General features: G+C 42.1%; 3 protein-coding genes across 3 annotated transcripts; 2 read left to right on the top strand and 1 right to left on the bottom strand.

Moving 5' to 3' along the window:
* Positions 1-3367: 3367 nt before the first annotated feature.
* cldn35 (claudin 35) lies at positions 3368-4091 on the top strand. The gene has a single exon (XM_026156310.1). It carries the CDS (start codon positions 3368-3370, stop codon positions 4055-4057), a length of 690 nt encoding a protein of 229 aa, XP_026012095.1. The 3' UTR covers positions 4058-4091.
* A 7085-nt stretch (positions 4092-11176) lies between these two features.
* Positions 11177-13608, bottom strand: airim (AFG2 interacting ribosome maturation factor). The gene is made up of 4 exons (XM_026157007.1): positions 13165-13608; positions 12723-12902; positions 12528-12646; positions 11177-11781 (listed from the first exon to the last, which is right to left on the bottom strand). Exons 1-4 carry the CDS (start codon positions 13431-13433, stop codon positions 11741-11743), a joined length of 609 nt encoding a protein of 202 aa, XP_026012792.1. The 5' UTR covers positions 13434-13608; the 3' UTR covers positions 11177-11740.
* Positions 13609-13710: 102 nt separating this feature from the next.
* On the top strand, positions 13711-18339 carry cdca8 (cell division cycle associated 8). Its single transcript, XM_026157006.1, has 11 exons — positions 13711-13793; positions 14128-14217; positions 14743-14871; positions 15070-15110; positions 15227-15302; positions 15390-15457; positions 15572-15654; positions 15792-15890; positions 16531-16660; positions 17036-17122; positions 17263-18339. The coding sequence occupies exons 2-11, from the start codon at positions 14130-14132 to the stop codon at positions 17296-17298; spliced, it is 837 nt and encodes a 278-aa protein (XP_026012791.1). The 5' UTR covers positions 13711-13793; positions 14128-14129; the 3' UTR covers positions 17299-18339.
* The last annotated feature ends 6037 nt before the right edge of the window (positions 18340-24376 follow it).

Raw genomic sequence — 24376 nt, forward strand, 5'->3', positions numbered from 1 at the left:
TGTAAATAATAAAGTTGGCTGAAGGGGAAAAAGTATGAGGGAGACAAAGAGCATGGCCACAGACTTGAGAGGACTGTCAGGAAAAGTTGACTCAAGAACATCACAAGGAGTGAACGGAGGCTGGTGTCAGTGTATATAGACGTCTTCATAACAGGCGGTATAGCTGTTGCTTTACTACTGCTGTCAAACCACCCTGAACCAGAGACTTTAGAAGTGGACTACTGCTCTGTGGTCCTCTTTTCAGATAAAAGTACGTTTTGAACTACATTTGGAAATCAAGTCCTTTTCAAATAATAATGGATTGCATTTATATAGCGCTTTTCAAGACCCTCAAAGTGCTTTACAGTTCCACTATTCATTCACTCTCACATTCACACACTGGTGGAGGCAAGCTACAGTTGTAGCCACAGCTGCCCTGGGGCAGACTGACAGAAGCGAGGCTGCCATATCGCACCATGGGCTTCTCTGGCCAACACCAGAAGGCAGTAGGTGAAGTGTCTTGCCCAAGGACACAACAACCAAGACTGTCCGAGCCGGGGCTCGAACTGACAACCTTCCGATTACAAGACAAACTGCCAACTCTTGAGCCACGATCGCCCACGCTTTTCTGGAGGAAAAGTGGAGAGTGTGGTCTGTGTATCAAGTGCTGGTGGGTTTTAATGGTTGATTGGTCCACTGTGTTTTATCAAAAAGTCAATGCAGTTGTCTACCAGGAGATTTTATAGCACTTTATGCTTCCACCTGTTGTCAAGCTTTATGGGAATGCTGATTTCCTTTTCCAGCAGGACCTAGCACTGCCCACAGTGACAACTATTATAAATCTCAAGTTATGGCAGCTATCAAATCAACCTTCAACAACACCTTAGCAGGCTTAAAAGGCATGCAATGAATAAAGACTATATCAGTGTTTCCCTTTTTGAAGAAAATTGTTGAAAGAATTAAACTTTTTCATGATATTCAGATTTTTTTTTTAAGATGCATTACTATATACTGAAAAAACAACAACACAACATTTACTAAGAAGGAACTGGTCAAATAACCAGGTGGCTGCCTGTTATATTTGTGCACCTCAGGTAAAGAGGTCAGCAGTCAGCAAATGCAACCTGTAACGCAAGCAATCAACCTGGGATAGTGAATTGGTTGCTTATAAAGTCCCAAGCTAGGACTTGAAGCATTCCACCATTAAACCATATTTTCAAAATTTAAGCTCTAAAGTATTTGTCTTTCCCATGTGTATTTAAGATTTAAGTTTAGAGTAATTTCACTGCCGCCTGCTCCCTTAAAGGAAAACTCAAACACACACATCTGTCTGTTTATCTGTTCACTGTGACTCGCCATTAGCGGTATGTGCCACCTTCCTCTGCCCCCCCTTTGTGTATCATCTGTCTCCGCTGCATTTCCCGTGTCCCGGCTGGTTGTCATGACCACTGTTACCAAGGCGAGCGGAGGCTACAGAAGAAAGGAAACCTGAACCACAGATCTTGATGCCACGATATTTAATTCATCAGCACAACACACCACTAAGGCCAAATGCAGAGGGAATAAGGATTCTTTCTTGGGTGGAAAATATGTTGAAATGAAAACAAAGACCTGCTGTCAGATCCTTCTGTTACACTGCCCCCAGCTATTTATGTGCCAAACAATTCACCATAATAACTGCAGTTGGTATTTCAGCTTGTTAATGTTTCAGTAGTCTGTGTCTAACTGAAAAACATGAAAGTGTTTAGTAAGAAATTGCAGTTAAGTGAATTTGAAAATAAACCCCAAACAAATTGTGATCTCTTATTTATTTATTTATTTATTTATTTATTTATTTATTTATTTTTTGTGTAGCCTCACAACATTTTATCCACAGTCAAAAAAATAAAACCATGAAAAGCTGCTTCGCCCTTTCGCTGCAGACAAAAAGAGGCAAGTGAAAGCTATTTTTGTGTTGTCTTCTTTAAAATTCACGTGATTACGTGTGGTATGGAGCAATAGAGTTTGTAATCCCCATTGTAGGAGCCCACTCCATGTTGTCTTTGTGTTAGCTGATCCACCTACAGACACCGCTCCATCCTGAGTTTGCCCATGCCTCCCTCCCTTTTGTTGTCTCACCCTCTTTCGCCCTCTCCCTCCCACTCGCCTGTTTTATTGTGTTTTTTTTTTTTTTTTGTGGGGTTCAGTGGTGCTTTCCACAGGTTGGATATCAGAGGGGATGAAGGTAAGGGGGAGGGATCTTATGCTCTACTTACCCAGAAGTCTGACTTTGCAGGCCTGATTTCTTATTTATACCCTTGTTAGATCTGGACTGACCCATCTGGGCTGCACTGCTACTAAAGGAAGTGGCTGAGGGAGGGTGAAGCTGTGCAGCAGCTGAAGCCTGAAGTGGCCTCATCAAGGCTTGGACCCCAGCGCCATATATTGTCAGCTAAGAGACACTTCAGCTGGCAACAGCAGCGGTGTCTGAAGATAAATTCTGCAGGTTGTTTTCTACAGGAAAGCTGTTCTTTCAGAGGACGAAGACTACAAAAACCCGTTGCTTTGAGGCTTAATGTGGATTTGGGATTCTTTGGAGGAAAAAGGAGGCTGGAGTACCCTCTTTAGGTTGATCACGGTTCATATTTTGTCCATCCTTCTGGAAGCATAAGGAGTAGAAACTGGCTTTCGATGACCAGGAGGTAAAAAGCTACGCTGTTTTATTCTGTGTAATTGAGAGTCACTATATTCAACCTCCTGTGAAAGGATACACTCATAGCATCATCAGTAGCCTCGGATCCAGGTATCAGGTTATATCAGTCTGATCCATCTAGGTAAGGCTACACCAAAACCAAGAGTGACACTGAAGTAAACAGCAGCTCAGGAGTCCTGAGTTCAAGGAAAAAAGAAGCACTTCCACTGAAAAGAAAAGAAAAACTCCTGGCAGAGATCTCTCTTCCACCGGTCCTGCATTATAAAGCCTGATTGATCCCACATCTGCAGGCTGCCACAGGTGGCTGCACAGGTATTGGCTACTCAATAATGCACCGACTCAAACTTGAAAAGGAGGAGAAAGTGCGCGAGCCTCTGATCCCCTGAAAAGCTGGGTGTCTGTTGAGGGAAAGCAAGCGATTACTTCTGGATAACGCAGCGCACTGAGACGCGTGGAAGTGGAAACTGTGAGCAGATGTTGAGAAGGAAAAGAAAAAGAGAAGAACATGACTTTGACAAAGTGACATTAGGGCAAAGACCATAAGACGCTTGGCCAAACAACAAAAGGAAAAGAGAAGAACACTTAAATAAAAAACAACTTGGAAGACTGATAATAAGGAAAAGATCTTGTCAAAGAAGCTAAAGACAGAGAACAAATTAAACATTAAGAAATAGCTTCACATCCAGTTTTTTCATCATGGTGAACACCGGGATGCAGCTGATCAGCTTCACCTGTGCGGTGACCGGCTGGATCATGGCGATCGCTGTCACAGCCTTGCCTCAGTGGAAGGTCTCAGCCTTCATAGGCAGCAACATCCTGACCTCAGAGATCAAGTGGGAAGGGATCTGGATGAACTGCATCTACCAGACCACGGGTCACATGCAGTGTAAGACTTATGACTCCATGCTGGCTTTGCCTCCCGACATCCAGGCAGCCCGTGCTCTTATGTGTCTGGCCATCTTCATGGGCTGGCTCTCCTGCACAGTGTCCTGCTGCGGCATGAAGTGCACCACTTGTGCCGGGGACGATCGCCAGGCCAAGGCGGGTATAGCGCTCTCAGGTGGAGTTCTCTTCATTTTGACAGGCCTGTGCGTATTAATTCCAGTTTCCTGGACTGCCAATACAGTCATCCAGGATTTCTACAACCCCAACGTGCCTGTGATGTACAAAAGAGAGCTGGGCCAGGCTATTTATTTGGGCTGGGCGGCTGCGGTTATTCTCATGATCAGCGGAGCTGTGTTGAGCAGCACCTGCCCGCTCATGGAGAGGGGAGGCAGGTACCGGAGGGGCTACATAGGGCGGAGTTTTGCAAATTCACCTGCTACAGCACCAGATTTCCCAAAGCCTATCACTTCTAATAATTTACCACTGAAGGAGTATGTGTAGGAAAGGAAGAAGGACAGAAGAGCTGATACTCTTAAAAATGGTACAAAGATCATGAATTTTAAGGTATAAATTCAAACATATATTTATGAATACGTATTTTGTATATCTCTTTGTCATGTTTGTCTTCAGTACGTTGAGATTTGATGTTTTCTGTTCTCTGAGTCATAGCAGTGCCTGAAGAAAGCCTTTAGTCTTTGCTGTAACAGTATGACTTGATGATGGCTTTAATGATGGCTTGTGTTTTGAAGATTGCAGTGATTACTTAAGTCAGAAAATTGTGAAATTAAAAAAAAAAATCTGGCAAAGTGTGCTTAAAGTATTTTGAAGTAGTTGCTTTTCTTTGTGTGTGCTGGACTTTTGTTCTATTTAGGGTCACTCTGTCGACATGCATATGACAAACCCAAAAAAAGTACAGACATTCTGTATTTAAGTAGAAGTACACCTACTAGTGTTGAAAAAAAAAAAACTCCTGTAAAAGTTGAAGCACCAATTAAACTTCTAAAAGTGAAAAAGTACCAGCTCTGAAATGTATTTAAAGTAAAAAGGTAAAAAAAGCTCCTTGAGGAATATTTCTACCAGCTATTCTTATGCAAAGCTGACTGAGCCTTAAATAACACAGTCTACCTCCGTTTTGTTTTGCAGCATGTTTCACAATACGAAAAACACACAATGCCGCATGTACAGACCCAATATCTGATTTAAAAACACGAGGACTTACATGCAAGCTTTACATTTCCAGTGTAGCAGACCCCACTGAGCATTCCTTACCTTTAACTCTAACCTCTTTTCTTCCTCTCGTGTCGTCTTTCTTACCTTTATCCATCTCTGAGCGAAATTAGCTTTCTTTCTTTTCTCTCCATCAAATACAGTAGCTGGACCTTTAGCTAGCAACACACTGTGCCACAAACTGGAGACACAAACGGTTGAGTGAGCTGAGCTGAGCTGATAGAAACTCTTAATTTAAAATTACCTGCTTGTTTTCTGTAGGGCTAGCTAGATGATGAAATACTGTGAAATAATAACTCCCGTCAGATCCGTTAATCCAAATTCAAAAATATATGTTTAAAAATGTAGTGAGTAAAAGTAAAAAGTTGTAAGAAAAGTACAGATGCCTCAAAGTTCTACTTAAGTACAGTAATGAAGTAAAAGAAAGTATCATGTTTTTGCTCAGCTTTAAATTAGACTACGTTTTAAGTTTCTAGGAGAATACTTTTTAATATGTGTAAGTTGTTAAGCCGTACCTCACTAAAACCACTAAATTAAGTGTTATATACTCATGGAAATGTACATGTATTAATTTGGTGATGCAGAAAATACATACCTGTACATTTTTTTCTTTTCTTTTTCTTTTTTCTTTTTTTCCTTTTTCTTTCTTTTCTTCTCTTTTTTTTCTCTCTTTCTGTGTATGTCTTAGTAATACATTTAAACTGATACTGAAGTAGGCGAAATCCTAATAAGAACAACACATATACTTGATTATAAATCCCTAAAACAGTCTTGTTAAAAAGGTTTGATAAATGATACACTTCTCCCATTTTAACTTAGCAGTACACAAGCTATGTTCTACAATAAATAAAGCTTTCTGTGAACTTGTAACACCCTATTTATTAAGTTACAAAAAAATGTCTACTGAGTTAACAAAGTATCAACTTAGTAACCTAATAACATCAAAATGAATTATACTACTCAGAGATCAGAGGTCTAGGGAGGTTTGCTGTCCCTTTTAAGGTAATGTTTCACCTGAAGCTAGGTTTGGGGCATATTGTCCATCTCTGAGCTTTCTCTCTGATGTACTCATTCCTAATCCTGTCAGTCTTTGTCACTCTCAGTGCAAATTTATTATCTTTAACAGAGCAGCCATTGGTTCCACCTCCTCCCTTTTCATCAGCACTGTTACCCATGTACTTTGCCTGCTCTCACTACCATTTTCTAAACATTTTTTTCACTCTGTTCTTTACATACACTGTATAAAAGATGGCCATAGTCTCTGGGTCTGAAAACTGAAGCCAAAGCGGGGTGGCCTGCAGGAGGCGACTCCTGTGGTTGCCAAAAGACGTCTGGTTTTATAATTTATTTTGCTTTCTGACCTCAGTAATTATGCTCCAGATGACTTTACTGGTTTAGTCATGAGTTTCATGTCAAATAACATGAAGTTATTTTAGTAAATTTTGGTCATCTTTCCAAACAAAAAGGAGGATTATCCAGGGTTCGCTCACTCTAACACCCATCATCATTAAGATTTTAAACAGACTTCATCACAGGACCTAACTTATATATGTGTAACAATACGATGGTTTCACTGATCCTATGCTGTCTGCGCTTTTTTACTTCTCTCTTTTTTTTTCTTTTTTTTTTTTGCCTGTCCCGTTTGGCTCTTTTGCCATCAGAATTGTTGTCTAAAGGCAAAGAAAGATGCCCAACGGATTTACTTTACCAAATTGACCATCCCAGCCTTGCCATAATGGTCCATTTGATTCACCTTTTATTGTTTATTTTATTTTCACTTACTGAATACGGGACAGACTTCACTGGGGGAAAGAAGGGGAGAAAGAAAGAGGGAAAGAGAAACAGCTGAGAAGAGGGACGGGGGAGAAGGGCAAAAGACAAAAACCAACAGAATGAGCAGAAAAAAAAAAGAAATAAAAAATGCATATATCAATCACCTGGATCACCTGCTGAGAAAGAAAAAAGAAAACAAGCAGAAGAGAACAAGAGTAAAAGAATAAACAACATCACAATGATATATGGGAATATGACAGTAAATACTAAATGTTAAACATTATTGTGCAGCACATAAGATCAACAGAACACAGTGTGCTTTGAGGTAGGAGCCAAAAAGGGTGTAGTTTGTGGGTGTGATCACCCGTGTGTACACCTGTGAGCATGGACGCGCTTGTTTTTTTAAAAGGTTCCTTCATGTAATGATCTGCTAGAGGGTGTGGGGGGGCCACAGCCCCGTCCTCCAGGGCATGAAGCAGGTATGGAGGAGATCAAAACTCCAGACATCCAGAGGCCCCCAGAACACAAGAGACCAAGGAAGACCAACAGAGGGGCAGCCGCGCCACTGTCCCAGAAAGAGCTGAGGAGAGTCCCAGATGAGGGCTCACTCAGCAGCCGCGGAGCAGAAGCCAGGGGGAGTTGCAGTGACGCGCCCGTGAGCTCCGCCGGCAGCCAGCCGTGCCTGAGTGACCGAGCCCCAGGCCGAGAGGCCGGGGGCACCCCGCCTCCGAAGTGGCCCGAGCGAGCCCCAGGCTCCAGGCCCCGATAAGCGGCCGCCGGTGTGTACCTGGACGCCCATCCCCGGACACAAAGAACCACCAACGCACCGACACCTGAGGGAGTCCGCCACTGGCAGGGGAAGTGGTGGTAGGGAGAGATAGGCCTCCAAACCTTGGAGGGCCTGAGATGTCCCCAGAGAGGTGGCGCCTGACATCCAACCTGACATATAGACACAGACATACAGGCACACACATATACAAACATCCATTCCCACCCTCATGCTCTCATATGCACTTACTCCACACTCAACCAACGTGGAGACAGACATAAAGAGACGCTGTACACACGATCACACTCCCCAAGCGTACTCTACAAACCGGGTCTAGGTACCCTTACCCCTGGAGGGGGAACTGCACCCAGACCCAGGTGGTGTTACCCTTTTCCCTGCGGTGGGGGGAGGCAGACCACCCCGACTCCGCAGCAGCAGGGAGGCCCCACACTCCAGACCGCAGTCGGACGGCCAACTCCTCCTCCTAGCCCCCCCGCTCCAGCAGGTCGCAGAGAACGGGGGTGAGAGAAGACTCCAAACCTCCCTCCACCCGCTCATTGTAGTGTTGATGCATGTGTGTTCTAAGGTGCATTTAAAACCCAGGAGGGCATGGAGCTACCTGCCAGAGAGCAGCAGGTAAGCGCATAGGCCCTCCTGCTAGCCCTCAATGTCTACGTGTATTTAACCTTGAGAGGTGGGCAACGACGTCAGGGGTGGGGTGTACACCCTGATGGTACTTTGGATTCCGTGTATCGTGCCCACCCCCAAGATCCTATATGTATGTGTAATGAGAGTGTGAGTAATGTGAATGTCTAAGTTGTGGGATAAAATTGAGGCAGAGGCAGCCAGAAGGGGACGGGGGGGGGGGGGGGGGGGTAGCCTCCTCTGCACCCTGGTGACATACCCCTACTCCAAGGTCCTGCATGTGTGGGTGGTTGTGGTGGAGCGGGAAGAGGGAGGCAGCTGGAGATGGGGAGGGAAGGAAGGGAGGGGCAAGTGACCCCTCCCTGGGGCCAGCTCCCCCGCTGACCCCAGTAGGCACCCCCATACTCCGCGACCCGCCAGGGAAAGGGGGCCCAGGCCCATCCAGACCGGGGCCCAGTGCAGCAGCGCCTCCCGGCCCCACAGAGCCCGGGACAGTCCACCCAACCCCACCACAGAGAAAACTGCACCCACCCCACCATCCACTCATCTTCCAGACTACATAAGACAATAAACACCCAGGCTGAGATCTTCCTCCACCTCTCCTGTATCTCCCCCTCCTGCAGAGAGAGCTCCCGAGGAGAGGAAAGCTCCTGCAAGATGTGACAATCTCCCCCACCAGTTGAAGAGCCCCCCAGGTGGCTCGATGCACCGGCGGCACCCTGCTCCAGGGGTGGGCCCCCATGCACCCACCCGCCCACAACCCCGGCAACACACCAACCAGGACCCAAGCCCCCGAGGCCCGGCCCGGGCCCCAGCCCAGAGACGGAGCGCCCCCAGAACCTCACGCCCATCCCGGACCCACCCAGGGGCAGCCAGGCTACCAGGTCAGTAACCCACGTCCGTCAGCACAGACCCTCCCCTAGCCCCGCTGCACGCAGCTGCGAGGAAACAGTCACCTGAGAGCCAACAGAGTCCCTAACCGGACATGACCGCTACCCCGGGTTGAGCCCCCCAAGGAAGATGCCTCCGGGGAACCCCCCGACGCCCTAAGCCTGTCCCTACCCCCACACCAATCACAACAGTGAAGGCGGGACTAAACTATGACCCCCCACCCCCACTAGGTGATGGAGCTGATCAAAGGAGCCCAGAGCAATTGATCTGATGTGGTGGCAGAGGCTGTATCAAGACTAATGTAATCTAATAGATAATTTCTATATTGGTTAGAATTAAGATTATTTTTATTTTTCCAGTTCATGAGGACTGTTTTCTTGGCTATGCATAGGGCAGTGAAAACCATATGGGCTATATTCTTTTCTGAAGTGACATTATCTAAGCTGCCCAACAAACACACTAAGGGGGAAGTTGGAATGTTACATTTCAGACACTTCGATAAGTCTTCACATATCTCGCGCCAAAACTTCTGAACTGGTGGACAGAACCAAAGAGCGTGGATATAATTGTCCGGTGAATTGGTTTGGCAGTGTGAGCAGTTGTTGGTAGACGTAAAGCCCATCTTGAACATCCGATGACCTGTATAGTGCACTCTATGTAATATTTTGTATTGAATTAATTGAAGACTGGGATTTCTAATTAGATGAAAGGTTTTTAAGCAAATCTGAGACCAGAAGTTTAGGTCTAAGTTAACTGATAAATCCGCTTCCCATTTTGCAATAGGAAGTGATATTGATTCATCTGTTTTAGAAAGCATTCTGTATATTTTGGATAGTAATTTGGGGGTTTTAAGAGTAAGAAATTGAAACACACTTGGTGGGGTTTGTAGTTCAACTTGACCTGGTTTAAATTTCTTTTTTACTATGGATTTAATTTGTTGATATTCTAAAAATCTTTTCTTGTTGATCCCATATTGTGTAACTAGTTCGTCAAATGAAATAAATTCTGTTCCTTCTAGTATATGTTCTAAATATTTGATTCCTTTACCACTCCAATCTGAAAAGTTTATCATATTATTGTTTTGTAATATGTCAGGGTTGTTCCAGATAGGTGTACGTTTGCATGGGATTAATGAAGACGCCGTCAATTTTAGAAACTCCCACCATGCTGTCAGAGAAGAGCTGATGTTGATGCTTTTAAAGCATTCATGTCGTTGGATGTTTGAGCTGATAAATGGTAGGTCTGAGATCTCTAGATTATTGCAAAGTGCTTGTTCTACATCTAGCCAAGGTTCATCTAAGAGGGTATGTTTTAGCCATCCTGAGATAAACTGAAGCCTGTTGGCTAAGAAGTAGTGCTGAAAGTTAGGCAGTTCTAGTCCTCCTTTATCCTTGGTCTTTTGTAGTGTTTTTAAGCTTATACGTGGGGGTTTATTTTTCCAAAGGAATTTGGACATACATGAATCTAGAGATCTGAACCAATCTTGTGGCGGTTTAGTTGGGATCATTGAGAATAAATAATTTATTTTTGGTAAGACCATCATTTTTATAGCGGCAACCCTTCCCATGAGTGATATGGGTAGACATTTCCATCTAGCCAGATCATCTTCTACCTTCTTTAAAAGTGGGATATGGTTTAATTTAGTTAGATTTGACCCCACGGGATGAGATCTTGCGTGGAGCCCCAGATCGAGGGAGATTATCAGTGGTCTTGTATGTCTTCCATTTTCTGATGATTGCTCCCAGTTGATTTTTTCACACCAAGCTGCTTGCCTATTGTAGATTCACTCTTCCCAGTCTGGTGCAGGTCTACAATACTTTTCCTGGTGTCCTTCGAAAGCTCTTTGGTCTTGGCCATGGCGGAGTTTGGAGTCTGACTGTTTGAGGCTGTGGACAGGTGTCTTTTATACAGATGATGAGTTCAAACAGGTGCCATTCATACAGGTAACGAGTGGGGGACAGAAAAGCTTCTTACAGAAGACATTACAGGTCTGTGAGAGCCAGAGATTTTCCTTGTTTGTGGTGACCAAATACTTATTTTCCACCCTAATTTACGAATAAGTTCTTTACAAATCCTACCATGTGAATTCATGGATTTTTTTTCACATTCTGTCTCTCACAGTTGAAGTGTACCTCTGGTGCAAATTACTGACCTCTGTCATCATTTTAAGTGGGGGAACTTGCACAATCGGTGGCTGACTAAATACTTTTTTGCCCCACTGTACATTTTGTTATACTTGATATTATTCTGCTCTTGAGTCTCTTTTACACTGCTAGTTTTGTAGCTAATAAAACAGCACACACACACACCAAGAATTTCTGTTCAATCAATACATTTAATTTCACTTGTGCTCAAAATTCTCATACGTACTGGATTAAACATTTCAATCCATCCAAACTGAATTCAAGATAAATCAATATTTTACATTGGCCCCATTATTTGTAAATACTTATTTGTAGTTTTTAGGCCACCCTGGTTTCCCTTCAAAATAGATCTAGAAGCAGTTTAAGTCCACTCATCCATTTTTAATTGCTGATCCTATCTGGGCTTAACAGTTCATCAGGGAAGACAGAACTATTTATACTTTCACATCCAGGCATCCAATTTACATACAAGTTTGTGTTTTTGGACTGTGGGAAGAAGCCAATGGAACCCCTGCAGGCTCAGGAATAACATGCAAGCTCCACACAAAAACCAACAGTTAACCAGGAGGTTTGAACCAGGAGCTTTCACTGCACCATTGTCCTCCAAGCGACGTTTGTGTGCATCAGTTCAAGTCAATGTGGAGTTAGATTCAGTCATTCTTGTGGATCTCTTTCTTCTCATTGTCTTCATTAAAATGCAGTTATATTCACGATTAGGTAAGTCCTTAACAATCTTCACTGCGACTCCACAAAGAAAGACACTTTGCAAAGTGTATCTGAAAAGAAAAGAGAGAAAGATAATTCGTTTAATAAATAACAGTCACTTCTAGATCCATCAGAGCACTGGTCTCTGGCCAATGTGTACTCAATTATTAAAAGTGAAATTATATCAAGTTAAATTTTGCTACTTGAGCTGAATTTTAAAAGTGTTATGAATACTGGCCATAAAGGTAGGTCCCTTTATGATTGATTATACGTGACAGAAAAAGAATATTTAAAGACGCCCTGTAGTGTAACGGGAAAAAAGTTTAAGTTTAAAGCCGTGATATAATATTTCCCGAATTATGTTTTTACAGTTGTTTTCTAATCTATTGTTTTCAAATCTTTACATGACTTTAGATATATGCTAGACGACAGTCTGTCAGTACTTGTGTTGTTCTGGATTTAAGTACATTTATAAACATCTTCAGCTTCTTTCTATGTTGAAAGAACTAGTCCATTATACAGCATTAATTACAGATGTGAACTGAATGGTATAGTGAAGTACAGGTCATATAATCTAAGGAGCTTAGAAAGAAAAGTTAAGTTGCTTGAAGACGTTTCACCTCTCATCCGAGAAGCTTCTTCAGTTCTAAGGGTCAAATGGTGGAGAGTCCCAGATTTAAACCCAGTGGGAGTATCCCCCCAAAGAGGGGCAAAGCAACTTAAAGAAGTCCAGATGCTTTTCTTTCCAAGCTACTTAGACTACAATGAAGTGGATAACTGAGAACCTTCACAGACATACTAGTCATATACATTTTACCTGTGATGTGGTCCTCAGCACTGGGAGACTCCAATGAGTTCCACCTTTGGGGAGCAGATTCCAGAAGAGAGAGGTCATCTGCTCTCAGTGTTTGAAGCAGAGTTTTCCTCCTCAGGAATCTGAACACAAGAGTTGAGGGGAAAAAAATACCAGTATATAACATAAACATCCAAAACTGAAGAGAGAAAAGGATACTGTTGCCGATAGTGACGCTCAGCATCCTGAAGCCACTCGAGCATGTCAGCAACCGACGGGGTGGTGGTTGATCCCTCAGTTACTGCAAGCAGATCTAAACTGTGTGCGTTCTGCTCGTACAGATGAAGGATTGAAGCAACCTGGTTACTGATAGCATCCCTCGCAGACTGGAGGGAAGACCTGAAAGAAAGAGGAAAGGAAAGAAGGGAGGGTGAGATAAAAATTATAGTATAATATATACTTTAAGCATACTCTGAGCAGCTTCTGCAAACTGGTACTAATAAGGTTCTTCTCCAAAGATCCATTTACTTACTAAAAAAATAAACTGATCTTTATTACTAAAAAGGATGTAGCTGTACTCCTGTCCGATCAAACATACATAGTTGGATGTGAATACCAATAACGCAGCATCCTCATCAGATATAATAGCCGATTTACTCACATCTTCTCGTTGAGTTTTCCCAGCACTATATCCGTTGCTTCAAGGAGCTTAAAGCGGAGTCTCTCCTCCAGGTCAGGAAAACCTCTGAGCGGTGTGTTGGAGATCTGCACGTTGGACAGTGCTCTCGACTGCTCCGCCAAATTCCCGAGAGACACCATCAGAGGGCTGCACTCGGCTAAAACACTCTTCCATACTTTTTGGTTGCTTTCAAGTGTCGCGAAGCTTTTCCTCAGAGCCTGATGAAGCGTAGCTACCGCAAGCGTGGACATTTCAGCAAACGATTTCAGTACTTAGGTGTTCAAAGGGAAAAACACGAAATACATTAAGTCAGCTTTATGTCTTATTTTCCATGAAGGCGACTTTATGAAAAATGACTTTTAAATGATTCTTCCCGCAGCTACAGAACATCACATTTCTACCATGTTGCCTGAACCACTTCCGTTCTCTTGATGTAAACACTGACGTTTGGCGCTACGATAGGCTGAAAACAAAGTTGTTGCGACGCATGGCACATGCGCGTCCTAATTGGCTGATCTGGTGTGTTGGCCCCTCCCCGCGCGAAGATTTGAAAACGGCTTTGTGAAGGAAGGAAGGCGAGTCTCGAGGACGAACAGGAAAAACACATTTAGGTAATGATATATACTTTAAAAAATTTATGTAAATACATCTCGGGACAGTTATTTAAAAGACCATAACACATATTGGTAGATGTAAACACAGCTGTCGAAAATAAGGTCAGAAAATAAGCGTTAACTCAGCTAAAGCTACTTGCTAACGTTAGCTTCACCAACAGTTAGCCGCATGTAGGCTGATTTTTTGTTTTTGCATTCTTTTGTTCCCGATTAAGGCCACAATGTTAACATTTCATGGTGTCTATGGGGTGTTAATATACCACACTATACTGCACTACACTGTACTGTACTAGGGTATATTGTAATTACTAATATACTCCGTGTCCGTCAGAAATGGCTCCCAGGAAAAGGACCACCAAACGCAAGAATAACCCCAAGACGGCAAAACTGGAAGCTTTTATGGAGGATTTTGACAGCGAGGGTGATTATTATTACTATTTTTTTTTAACTCACCATAGAAATGCTACAGAAATACTCCCTGTTCTTTTTTCGGTTGCTCACTTTAGGAGTCGCCACAGGAGAACATTTTCTTCCAGCTCACTATATCCTTAGCATCCTCCTCTGTCTTACCAACTCTCGGAGCGTCCTCCTTCACTGCATCCATGAACCTTTTCTACTTTTCCTCCAGCTTTGGAGCTCAATATTCAACATAATTTGTCCAGTATTTCCACTGTCCCCCCTTTGCACATGTTTATGACATCTGAGCCCTGCCTCTCTAACTTTGTCTCCAAACCACTCAACTTCAACCATCCTTCACATGTACTAATTTCTAATCTGTCCTTTCTGGTCACTACCAATGGAAATCTTGCCTTCACTCTTGCTGCTAACCTACTGCTACAAATCACCACTGATGCTAACATCCATCCACCCCACCCTGACACTGTATAACTTAAGCTGAAGTGACAATGTATAACTGAAGCGGAACTCAACATTTGTGTTTCTGCAGTGAAGACTAGAGTTGGACAGGTGAAAGAGAAGATTAACCAGCTGTTGAAAGATGTTGACAACAGCTACAACATGGCAATAATTAAGCTCCCCAAGGCTGTCAGACAAATGAACTGGTTGGAGCATTGGAGTAAGTATACATAGATTATTGACTAACAAATCCCAAATCTATAAAGAAGAAATGCTCTTGAGCCACAGAGACTTTTACAGCATTCTGCTTCCTATTTTTAAAAAAGCTAATGGTACATTTTCAAAAATCTGTGCATTTGATCTTGGATGAATTTCATTTTTAAACAGCATTAAATAAAGAATATTTACATCTCTGCAGAGTCTGAGAAACCACAAACACCAGAACTCGATAATGCAAAGGTCAGTTGATTAGCCTTCTCAAATTATACTTAATATACGTTAAGTATATATAAGTTTCATGCTTGTGCAAGGATGCTCTGTTCTGCATAAACACTCAGTTATATTTGCTTTTATAGAGAAAAGAGGAAGCTGCACTCGTGGAAAGTGTTGTGGCTAAGGATCATACATCTCTTCTAAAAACAATTGAGAAAAGTGAGTTAAAAGTAGTTTATACATTTCCCTTGAAACAAGAAAACCATTTCCCTTTAGCCAATGCAATTTGTTTTGTCCAATCCACAGCATTAAAGATGAAAGGTGGGGCTACATTGAGCTCTGAGGATGAAAACGTCCCAAGCACAACAAAAAAGGTAATGACTGCTTTTCATACAGTCATACATGAGAGCAACTACATACAGCTGTTGTTATGCAGGATCCTCTGTTTGCTTCTTTTGTGGTGTTTTAAATGCTTGTTTATAATTTAGGGGAGAACTACCAGAAAGCCCCCGACTAAAACAAAGAGGGCAAAGGCGCTGTCGATCAGCAAGCAGAGCTCCACCATCAGACGGTAAGCTCTTTTACTTTTTGTATTGTTCTTTTTCTTTCTTTCTTTTCTTCTTCTTTCCTCCCGTGCTAAAAACTTTTGGAAGCAAGTTTGGTGGCTAACAAATGTGATGCTAACACATTGTCATTGTTTGGATTCAGATCAAACAGGAACCCCCTGATTACTCCTGCCAGAAGCTTGCTGGATTCTTCTGTGATGATGGGACCCACTCCTCTTATTACCCCCCGCTTTGACCCAAGGTACACCTTAGAATTATACTGTGTCACTCTAAAGATGGTGTTTGTGTCAATGGCAATTAGTGTTCTAGTTGATTGAGAGGGGAGAAAACGTATTTATAAAACAGTTAAAAAAAGGATTCAAAATTGAGCACAGATGAAGACGGGTCAGATTTATATTGTGCATAAGATACTAGACTCACATACTGGTCAGGTTAGTTTGCTGTGTGTGAATAACATTAGCAGTGCACCAGTCGTCCTCACAGGTTGACATCTACACCTGTGCTGAATGTGGTTATTCAGTGCGGCTCACTGAAGACTTCTGCATTGTTATGTCTTTATATTCAGTGATTTATTACTGAGACATAGTACTGAGATATTTTTACTAGCACAAATTCATTTACAGTTCATGCTGAATAGATAGTGATTCTGTGAAAACATGGGCAAACAGACAAACAAATGCTCAAAGTATTGTATTAAAGCTCAGGCTTCTCGTTAAAGCAAAATCTCTGCTCTCATAGAGCTGTAAGTGGATCTAGTGTCTTTGAGTGTTAGAAAGTGTGTGGGGACTGGAGACTTGCTGTAATCTGGCAGCCCCTGCTATTTACTCTGTAATGTTGACATTTCCTACAAAGAAGGCTTCATATTACTCACTACACCTCAGGCTTCCCAAGACCCCCGCAGTGAGAGTTCCCCGCCACAAGGAGAGGGTCTATAGCATTTCAGTCAACGGCTCTCCCATTGCAGCAGGAAATGAGGATATTGTCATCAATGTTCCCGTTGGGAATGGAGAGGTGAGTGCACATTTAGTCAGGCTCAGAGCTTCAGGTACTATTGATCAGTCAGTTGTTTAAGAAATGATTTTAACAAGGCAGCAGAGGAAACGATATTTACTGAAGAAATTTAGATGTCTATTTTCAGGAAGATAAAACATTGAATACTTTGTTATATATGGTTTATTGAAAATGAGCTTAAAGATGCATTAAATCGGCCTTCAAGTCTTCTGCTTTCATGTTGATTTTATACTGTGTTTATGTTGATGACTGTTTAGTTACATTTGATGACTTCATGGCTTTTGAGTAATTAATTGTCTAACAAAACTCTTGATTAGAAGGCTAATTCTCAAAAACGAAATCACTAACACAAGTGTCCTTAACATATTGATCCAGAGCATTCACCTGCTGGCCAGTCAGATGGACTCAGTAGATCTGTCACTGCTGGACGAAACCGCCATGAGGAGCATTCGGCAGCTGCAGGTAAAAATTCCAGCAGGACAGCGTTACTTGCAGTTTCATCAGCTTTTCATCACTGTTTTGTTGCAGCTTTAGCCAAATTTTGATGTGAAATATTTGCATATGCTTTGATTCTCATCATTTCTTTTTATTTTTCCCAACAGAATCGACTCACAACATTGTGTGGGACATCAGAGTGACCAAACAGTCTGCCACGGACGTGTACTATACTTTTTTTTTTTTTTTTTAAAAACAAGTTTTATCTCTATTATAAAGCTTTCATCATTCTACAATGTGGCATGTTTTTTTTCTTCTTCTTTTTTTTGCCTTTATACAGTTTATACTTTAACTAATACTTTAGGATACAGTGTAAGGTTAATATTTGTTGCGCTGGACACTGTTTTCTTGAGATCCTTCACATTCACTGGAATTAATCTAGGAGTTAAACTGTTCATTTCATTGTATTTACATTCTCCTAAATTATCTCTTTACTTAAAAAAATTTAATTTTATGTAGTTTCAGATGCTTTTTTGTTGCAGGGGAAATTGGATAGATTTTAGTGCTATTCCAGTCTTTTATTCCTGGCCAGTCTGGATTTAATGGATCTTAATAGGACTTGCATGATAATATCCAACAGAAACATGCAGTATGTGCTTATCAGATACAACTTTCTCTTTATTCTTTTTTTTTTTTTTTTTTTTTTTTAAAGTACATTTTCTGATATTATTTGTGTGGTTTGTCATTGCTGCAATAAACCCCCTCCATGTTTCTATCACTAACCTTGTAGTTACATCAATAGTTAAAATGTATACGTCGTGTACATCGTGCACTCTGTCTTCATAACTGTGTGATGTGGCTATTTTCTGGTTTATTGGGGTTTTGTATTCTTAAATATAGCAGATGGCATGTTTGATTTTTATCTTAATTATGCCATAATGTGGAAATTCGTTTTTTCTTTCTTTCAGTGGACAGATTTTTTTTAAGTTGTATCTGTGCATAGTGACCAGTAGGTGGCAGCATTTCACCACAGAAATATTTGTCAGGCACCTGAACAGCCTCTGCTCTTTTTTTTTTTTTATTGTTAAAGGAAAAAAAAGATTTCTGTATCTGATCAAACTTTTTTAACTGCTTGTTATTTACTGGTAGCAAATTTTTATATGTTTGTTGATTTTTATTTTATAATCTGTACAGTTATAGGTGTCTGTATTCTCTCTTGTATTAGATTACACTGTCAAGCATGATTTATACTGGTGATATTTATTTTACATCTTTGTTTTCCAGTTGTGAGGCTGCAGCGTTGTTTTCAAACCTCACCACAACTTTTTATCTGTAAGCTACCGCACTCTTTTTGCTTATGTAAGAAGTTCCTCTTGCCCTTTCCCGACTTTGTTTACACAAAGGGATATTAGTCAGTCACGTGATTGCTCTTGGCAGGAAGTGAAAGCCTTTCCTGCTCTTGGCACAGGAACCTGCACTCTGACCTTCGGGGACATCATAACGCTGCCAATTAGAAGCTTGTTAAGCTTCGTTAGGCCTGATGAGCTCATTAGGGTTTCCACCTGGGATGGTGAACTGGGTCAGGCCGGGCCTCACCTTGGGCCCAGGTAGACAAGCATAACTCTTTGCTGCTCGTGGTGGATTCTCATGCATCATATGCTACCAAGGCACAGCATGGGAACTTTGTGCCCCCCAACTGAAATCGGGCCGGGTCTCTTCCATCTGTATCCATCTTATGTACTTTATCATCTCCTGTCTCTTGCCGTGCAAACTGTGCTGCAAAGGTAAAACCAAACTCTGCATCAGTGAAAACGACAGATGTTGTGGTCAACGGTGCATGCAGTTCAGCTCCCTCGTTAGCAGTGGGCCAAGGCCTCGCGCACCTGCTCTATATATCATAGAATTTTCCTTGTTTTGCCTCTGAATGGATTGGATCCTTTTTTTATTCTCTAGGTGAGTAGAAAATTGCCATTTTGCATGGATGGCTTGCTTTTCAGTAAGCATGCAGGCTGTGGCGCAGTGACAGGTGCGGTATGGATGGGGCGGATTTTGAGGTCACAGAGCAACACTACTACATAAATCATCCACTGAAATGTTCAGGTTGAGGGATTGGAACCTGAGATAGTGGGAAGGGAAGAGTGAGTGCAAAGATGCTTCAACATAACAAGCAACTCTGCATTAATGCTCAGTCTGTGGAAGTCTAGATTTACCTGCCTTTTACTTCCAAAGAAAGGTACTTAAGAATTTAAAGCAGGCCCATCATATTTATCCTTAGTTTCTGTCATATATACATATATATATTTACTTATACTTTAACAATGGTGGATGCATATACATGTTCAAGCGCATCTTCAAATAATAAAAAGAATCCCTTCTTTCAGGCTATCTGAGGCTGCTTTAGAAGCTTGATTTTGGATGTCTGTATGATGTCAAAGACAGCAGATATTCCCAATCTGGTCACCACAGAGGCCTTTTCAATTAACTCCTCCAGTCAGAAGAAAGTTGGCTGAAGGCAGAGGTGCTAAAACCGATTGTTTTAGACAATAGATTAACTGAAGGCCCAGTAAATGAAGATTATTTTGACCTTTTAATCATCCAAAGCTACTCTGCAGAGCCCATGCACTGAAAATACTCATCTTGAAATGAACAGACCACATCCTGTTAAAGTAACATTTGTGCAAATTTCATATGGAAAATCTTTTTCTTTTTTGAAAGACAAAGCTTCAAATAATTTTAATATTCATAATTATAATTTATATTAAAATTGTAATTTAATTGTAATATTTATAATTTTAATAATTTTTAATATTTTATATTACTGCATAAATAACTGACTGTATACAGAAGATAAAAAAACCCCCCATCTTTTGTTTTAAGTTGCTTAAATCTGCATTTCCATCTTCTCATTATGGTTCCATTTACAGCAAAAGGAGGAGAAAACACTGGATGCTTTACAGTGAACTACTCTGCGACTGACATACTTTATGAGTGTAGAGGTGGTGGAGGCAGCATCAAAAGTAAAATGAATATTGGCCTTATATGCTATACTGCTAGAAGTATTCACTCACCCATCCAAATCACTGAATTTAGGTGTTTCAATCACTTCCATGGTCACAGGTGCATAAAATCAAGTACAGAAGCGTGCTGCTTCTACAAACATTTGTGAAAGAATGGGTTGCTCTCAGGAGCTCACTAAATTCCAGAGTTGTCCTTTTATGAGACACCACCTGTGCAACAAGTCCATTCCTGAAATTTCCTCACTGCTGAATATTCCACAGTCAGCTGCTAGTGGTATTATAATAAAGTGGAAACAATTGGTAATGACAGCAAGTCAACCACAACGTGGTAGGCCACGTAAAAGCTGGGTCAGCAGATGTTGAGGCGCATAGTACACACAGGTCGCTAATTTATATAGCATGGGGTTGTTTTTCAGGAGTTGGCCTCTTAGTTCCAGTGAAAGGAATTCTTAATGCTTCAGCATAACAAGAGACTGGACAATTTGATGTTCCCAACTTTGTGAGAACAGTTTGGGGATGGCTCCTTCTCACCAGTGCACAAAGCAAGGCCCATAAAGACATGGATAAGTGAGTCTGGTGTGGAAGAACTTGACTGATCTGCACAGAGTCCTGACCTCAACCTGATAGAACATCTTTTGGGATGAATTAGAGCTGTGACTGCAAGCCAGGCTTTCATCACTGTCATCATCAGTGTCTGACCTCACAAATATGCTCCTAAAATTTCCATAAACACACTCCTAAACCTCAGGGAAAGCCATCCCAGAGAGTTGAACCTGCTATAGCTGCAAACGGTGGGCTGACATCGCATTAAACCCTATGGACTAAGAATGGGATGCCACTGAAGGCAATGTGAAGGCAGACAAGCAAGTGCTTTTTGCAGTACAGTGTATTTGTTGGGTCCATGGTGTAATGCTGTGTAAATTAGCCAGCTGTTTAATAACACATACACATCGTGCTGGCTTAATGTTCCACAAGATGTTTTTACCTCTCTCTTTGTCCTGTAGTTCCTCTTAAAACCCCATCCCCCACCAATCCAGCATTGAAAGCTTAACCTCACCCACCTAACCTCCCCTTTCCCTTTCTCATTTTGCATTCCCAAAATCCGTTATCGTTAAAATGTGCCTGACACATGGATGTGGCATATTCCTCAACAAAGCTGTTTCCTCCCCAAACCGCTGCAGCCGTTCGTTAATTGAGCCCCCAGACCTGGGGAAACTGCCAAACTCCCCGCCAAGACGAATGAACCTGGCAGAACCATGTTCTCCCAGCAAAATTAATTCTCTGGTGCGTCGAGACCTCCTGTAAATCCCATCCGTCAAGCGCTCTGCTAATCGATTTATTCACATGCCCACACCTCCGTCTGCCGCGGTCTTTTATACTGAGCCAGCCAGGGGTCGAGACTCATCTTTTGTTAAGTTGGTTTGTCAGCACAAACCAGAAAAAGTGTCGCTGAATGCTTTGTTATGTCTGCTTCGGTGATGGAGTGTTACGAGGACACAAGCTGATGGTAAAGGGAAGTGGCAGACGGGAGGAAGAGGTAAATGGGACTTAACAGCCCCCACATGATGCATTCTGGGCATGCGTTCATCTGGTGGCCAGCAGGGTCCTGATGGCATTTTGATGGGCGGCCTCTCCGTCACTCAGGCACCCGCAACGATGGGCAGGGTGGAGAGGAACATCTGCTGCCAAAAAAAAAAGGAAAAAATTCCTGTGGAAAGAAAATAACAGGATACCCTGAGGAGAGGTGGGAAGTTAATGCTGTTTGCTGATTGCACAGAGACAAACTTTTGCTTGAGAAGCCTCTTGATGGCTTTGAAATTCAGATATCTATTTGCACTAAATACAAAAACAAGACCTAAGTATTAAACCCATTCTACCATTTAGAGATAGAAAACATTTTTACCTGTATAGTTGTCAAGTGCTTTCTCGTGCTAGAGTGTCAGATACTGCTGTTCTGGTATTGCAGAGGTGTGCTTTGGCATGGATTTCCTGGCACACTAGTAGTGGCATTATTGGACAGTGACTGTGCTATTTAACTCATCAGTGCCAGCTCCAACTCTAACCCCAACTCTACGCAATCAGAATATCACATTTTTCCTTCATTGTTTTCTTTTTCATTTTATCAAATGATTTGTTTTTGACCAGGAAAACCACATGTAGTTTTTCATAGGGAATTTAAAAGTAGAATGGGAGGCCGAGCCTTCAGTTTTCAGGCCCTTCGTCTGCGGAATCAGCTCCCAGTTTGCAACTGAGACACGGACACTTTCTCTACTTTAAGATTAGGCTTAAAACTTTCCTTTTTGTTAAATAAATCTTGTGGTTGCAATAGGTCTGGGCTGATAGGGGATTCCCATGATGTACTGAGTGTTTCTCTCTATTAAAAGGGAGCTTTTCCGCCAACTGCTTGCCCAAAGTTGCTCATATGATTGTTGGGTTTTCTTTGCGTTATTGTAGGTCTTTGCCTTAGAATATAAAGTGCCTTGAGGTGACTGCTGCTGTGACTGTTTTCTTCAGTACAAAACAAGGTTCTCACCTGTAACCCGCAGGAGGTTAAAGAGTGGCATTTAAAGATTGTTGGGGTGCCAATAAATTAAACCACAAGTTTGTAAGAGATTGTAATTTGATCAAGCTTTATTTTGCACTTTTCAAGCTTTGTTTTCAGTCACTTTTTAATTTCACATTTCCTAGTTGGTTAGGTTTAGACATAAAACTAGTTAGTAACATTGAGCAAAAGATCATGTATTAGGGTGATAATCATGCTTTTGAAAAATGACACTTAAATGGTGCCAATGGGTTCATTACAAATGTCCATATTTGAAAAGGTGAGAGCGTGACCTGCATCTTTTTTTGTAATAGATCAGTTGGGACAGTCAGCAAAGCCACAGGACAGCTTGTATTTATATGTAAAATGTCAGAAGGGCAGTCGTTGAATCCCTGGCAATGATTTCAAGTATTAGAGCTGAAAACAGATCAAAACAATTGAACCGTGGCCTCTGGAACCATGTGAAATTTCACTTTGAGGTCCTGTAGGAGCGGTTTTCACCATAATTTTATGTCACAGTAGAGCAGCTCTGTAAGCAGTTCAGAATCAGAATCAGAATCGTGTTTATTGGCCAAGTATATGTGCAGACACATACAGGGAATTTGGTTCCGGTAGATGGTGGCTCTCAAGCACAGCAATGTAAATCTCACACACACACACACACACACACACACACACACACACACACACACACACACACACACACACACACACACACACACACACACACACACAAGTGTCTATATATACACATTACACATACATACACAAAGCTATGTAAACCAACTATAAATAACGAATCTAAACGTATATACATAAAATACAGAAATGAATGAGGTGGAATGAATACTACAAAATGTACATAAGGTGCAGTTGCAGTCTGGCAGTGGGAGCAGTGTGACAGGTCAACTGTTAAGAAGGGAGATGGCGAGGGGAAAGAAACTGTTCCTGTGTCGGGTGGTCCTGGTCTGCAGGCTTCTGTACCGTCTGCCAGAGGGCAGCAGATCAAAAAGTCTGTGTGCAGGGTGTGAGGGGTCTGCGATGATTTTCCCTGCCCGTTTCCTGGTTCTTGAGAGGTACAGATCCTGGATGGAGGGCAGGGGGGTGCCGATGATCCTTTCTGCTGCCCGTACAGTCCGCTGCAGTCTGCTCCTGTCCTGTTTAGTGGCTGCTCCATACCAGACTGTGATGGAGGAGCATAGGACAGACTCAATGACCGCAGTGTAGAACTGGATCAGCAGCTCCTGTGGAAGACTGTACTTCCCCAGTTGTCTCAGGAAGTACATCCTCTGCTGGGTCTTTTTGAGGATGGAGTTGATGTTGGTCTCCCACTTCAGGTCCTGGGAGATGGTTGTACCCAGGAACTTGAAGATCTTCAGTTAACATGTTTGTTGAAGTCATATAATAGCAATCACTGTCTACGCCATAAAAGCAAGTGAAATATCCGATATTTTCACTTAAAGTATGAAAACTGAACAAAGGGGAAAAACCATCTTGAACTTCAAATGTGAGTTGAAAGCAGCTGGAAGGAGCACCACTCTAGCAACCAGCATACAGACAAAAATCACAAAACGGCCTTTGTGGTATAGCTCCTGCTACAGAAGATGCCTCCAGGATTGCAGTTTGCCCTTCTAAAACACGGACGCACTCAGAGACTCTCAAGAAGTGAATGCCTTTACACTATCAGAACTGCTAATGAGCAGAAGTGCAATAACATAAAGT

Source organism: Astatotilapia calliptera, chromosome 22 (assembly GCF_900246225.1).
Source record: "Astatotilapia calliptera chromosome 22, fAstCal1.2, whole genome shotgun sequence".
Classification (NCBI taxonomy): Eukaryota; Metazoa; Chordata; class Actinopteri; order Cichliformes; family Cichlidae; genus Astatotilapia; species Astatotilapia calliptera.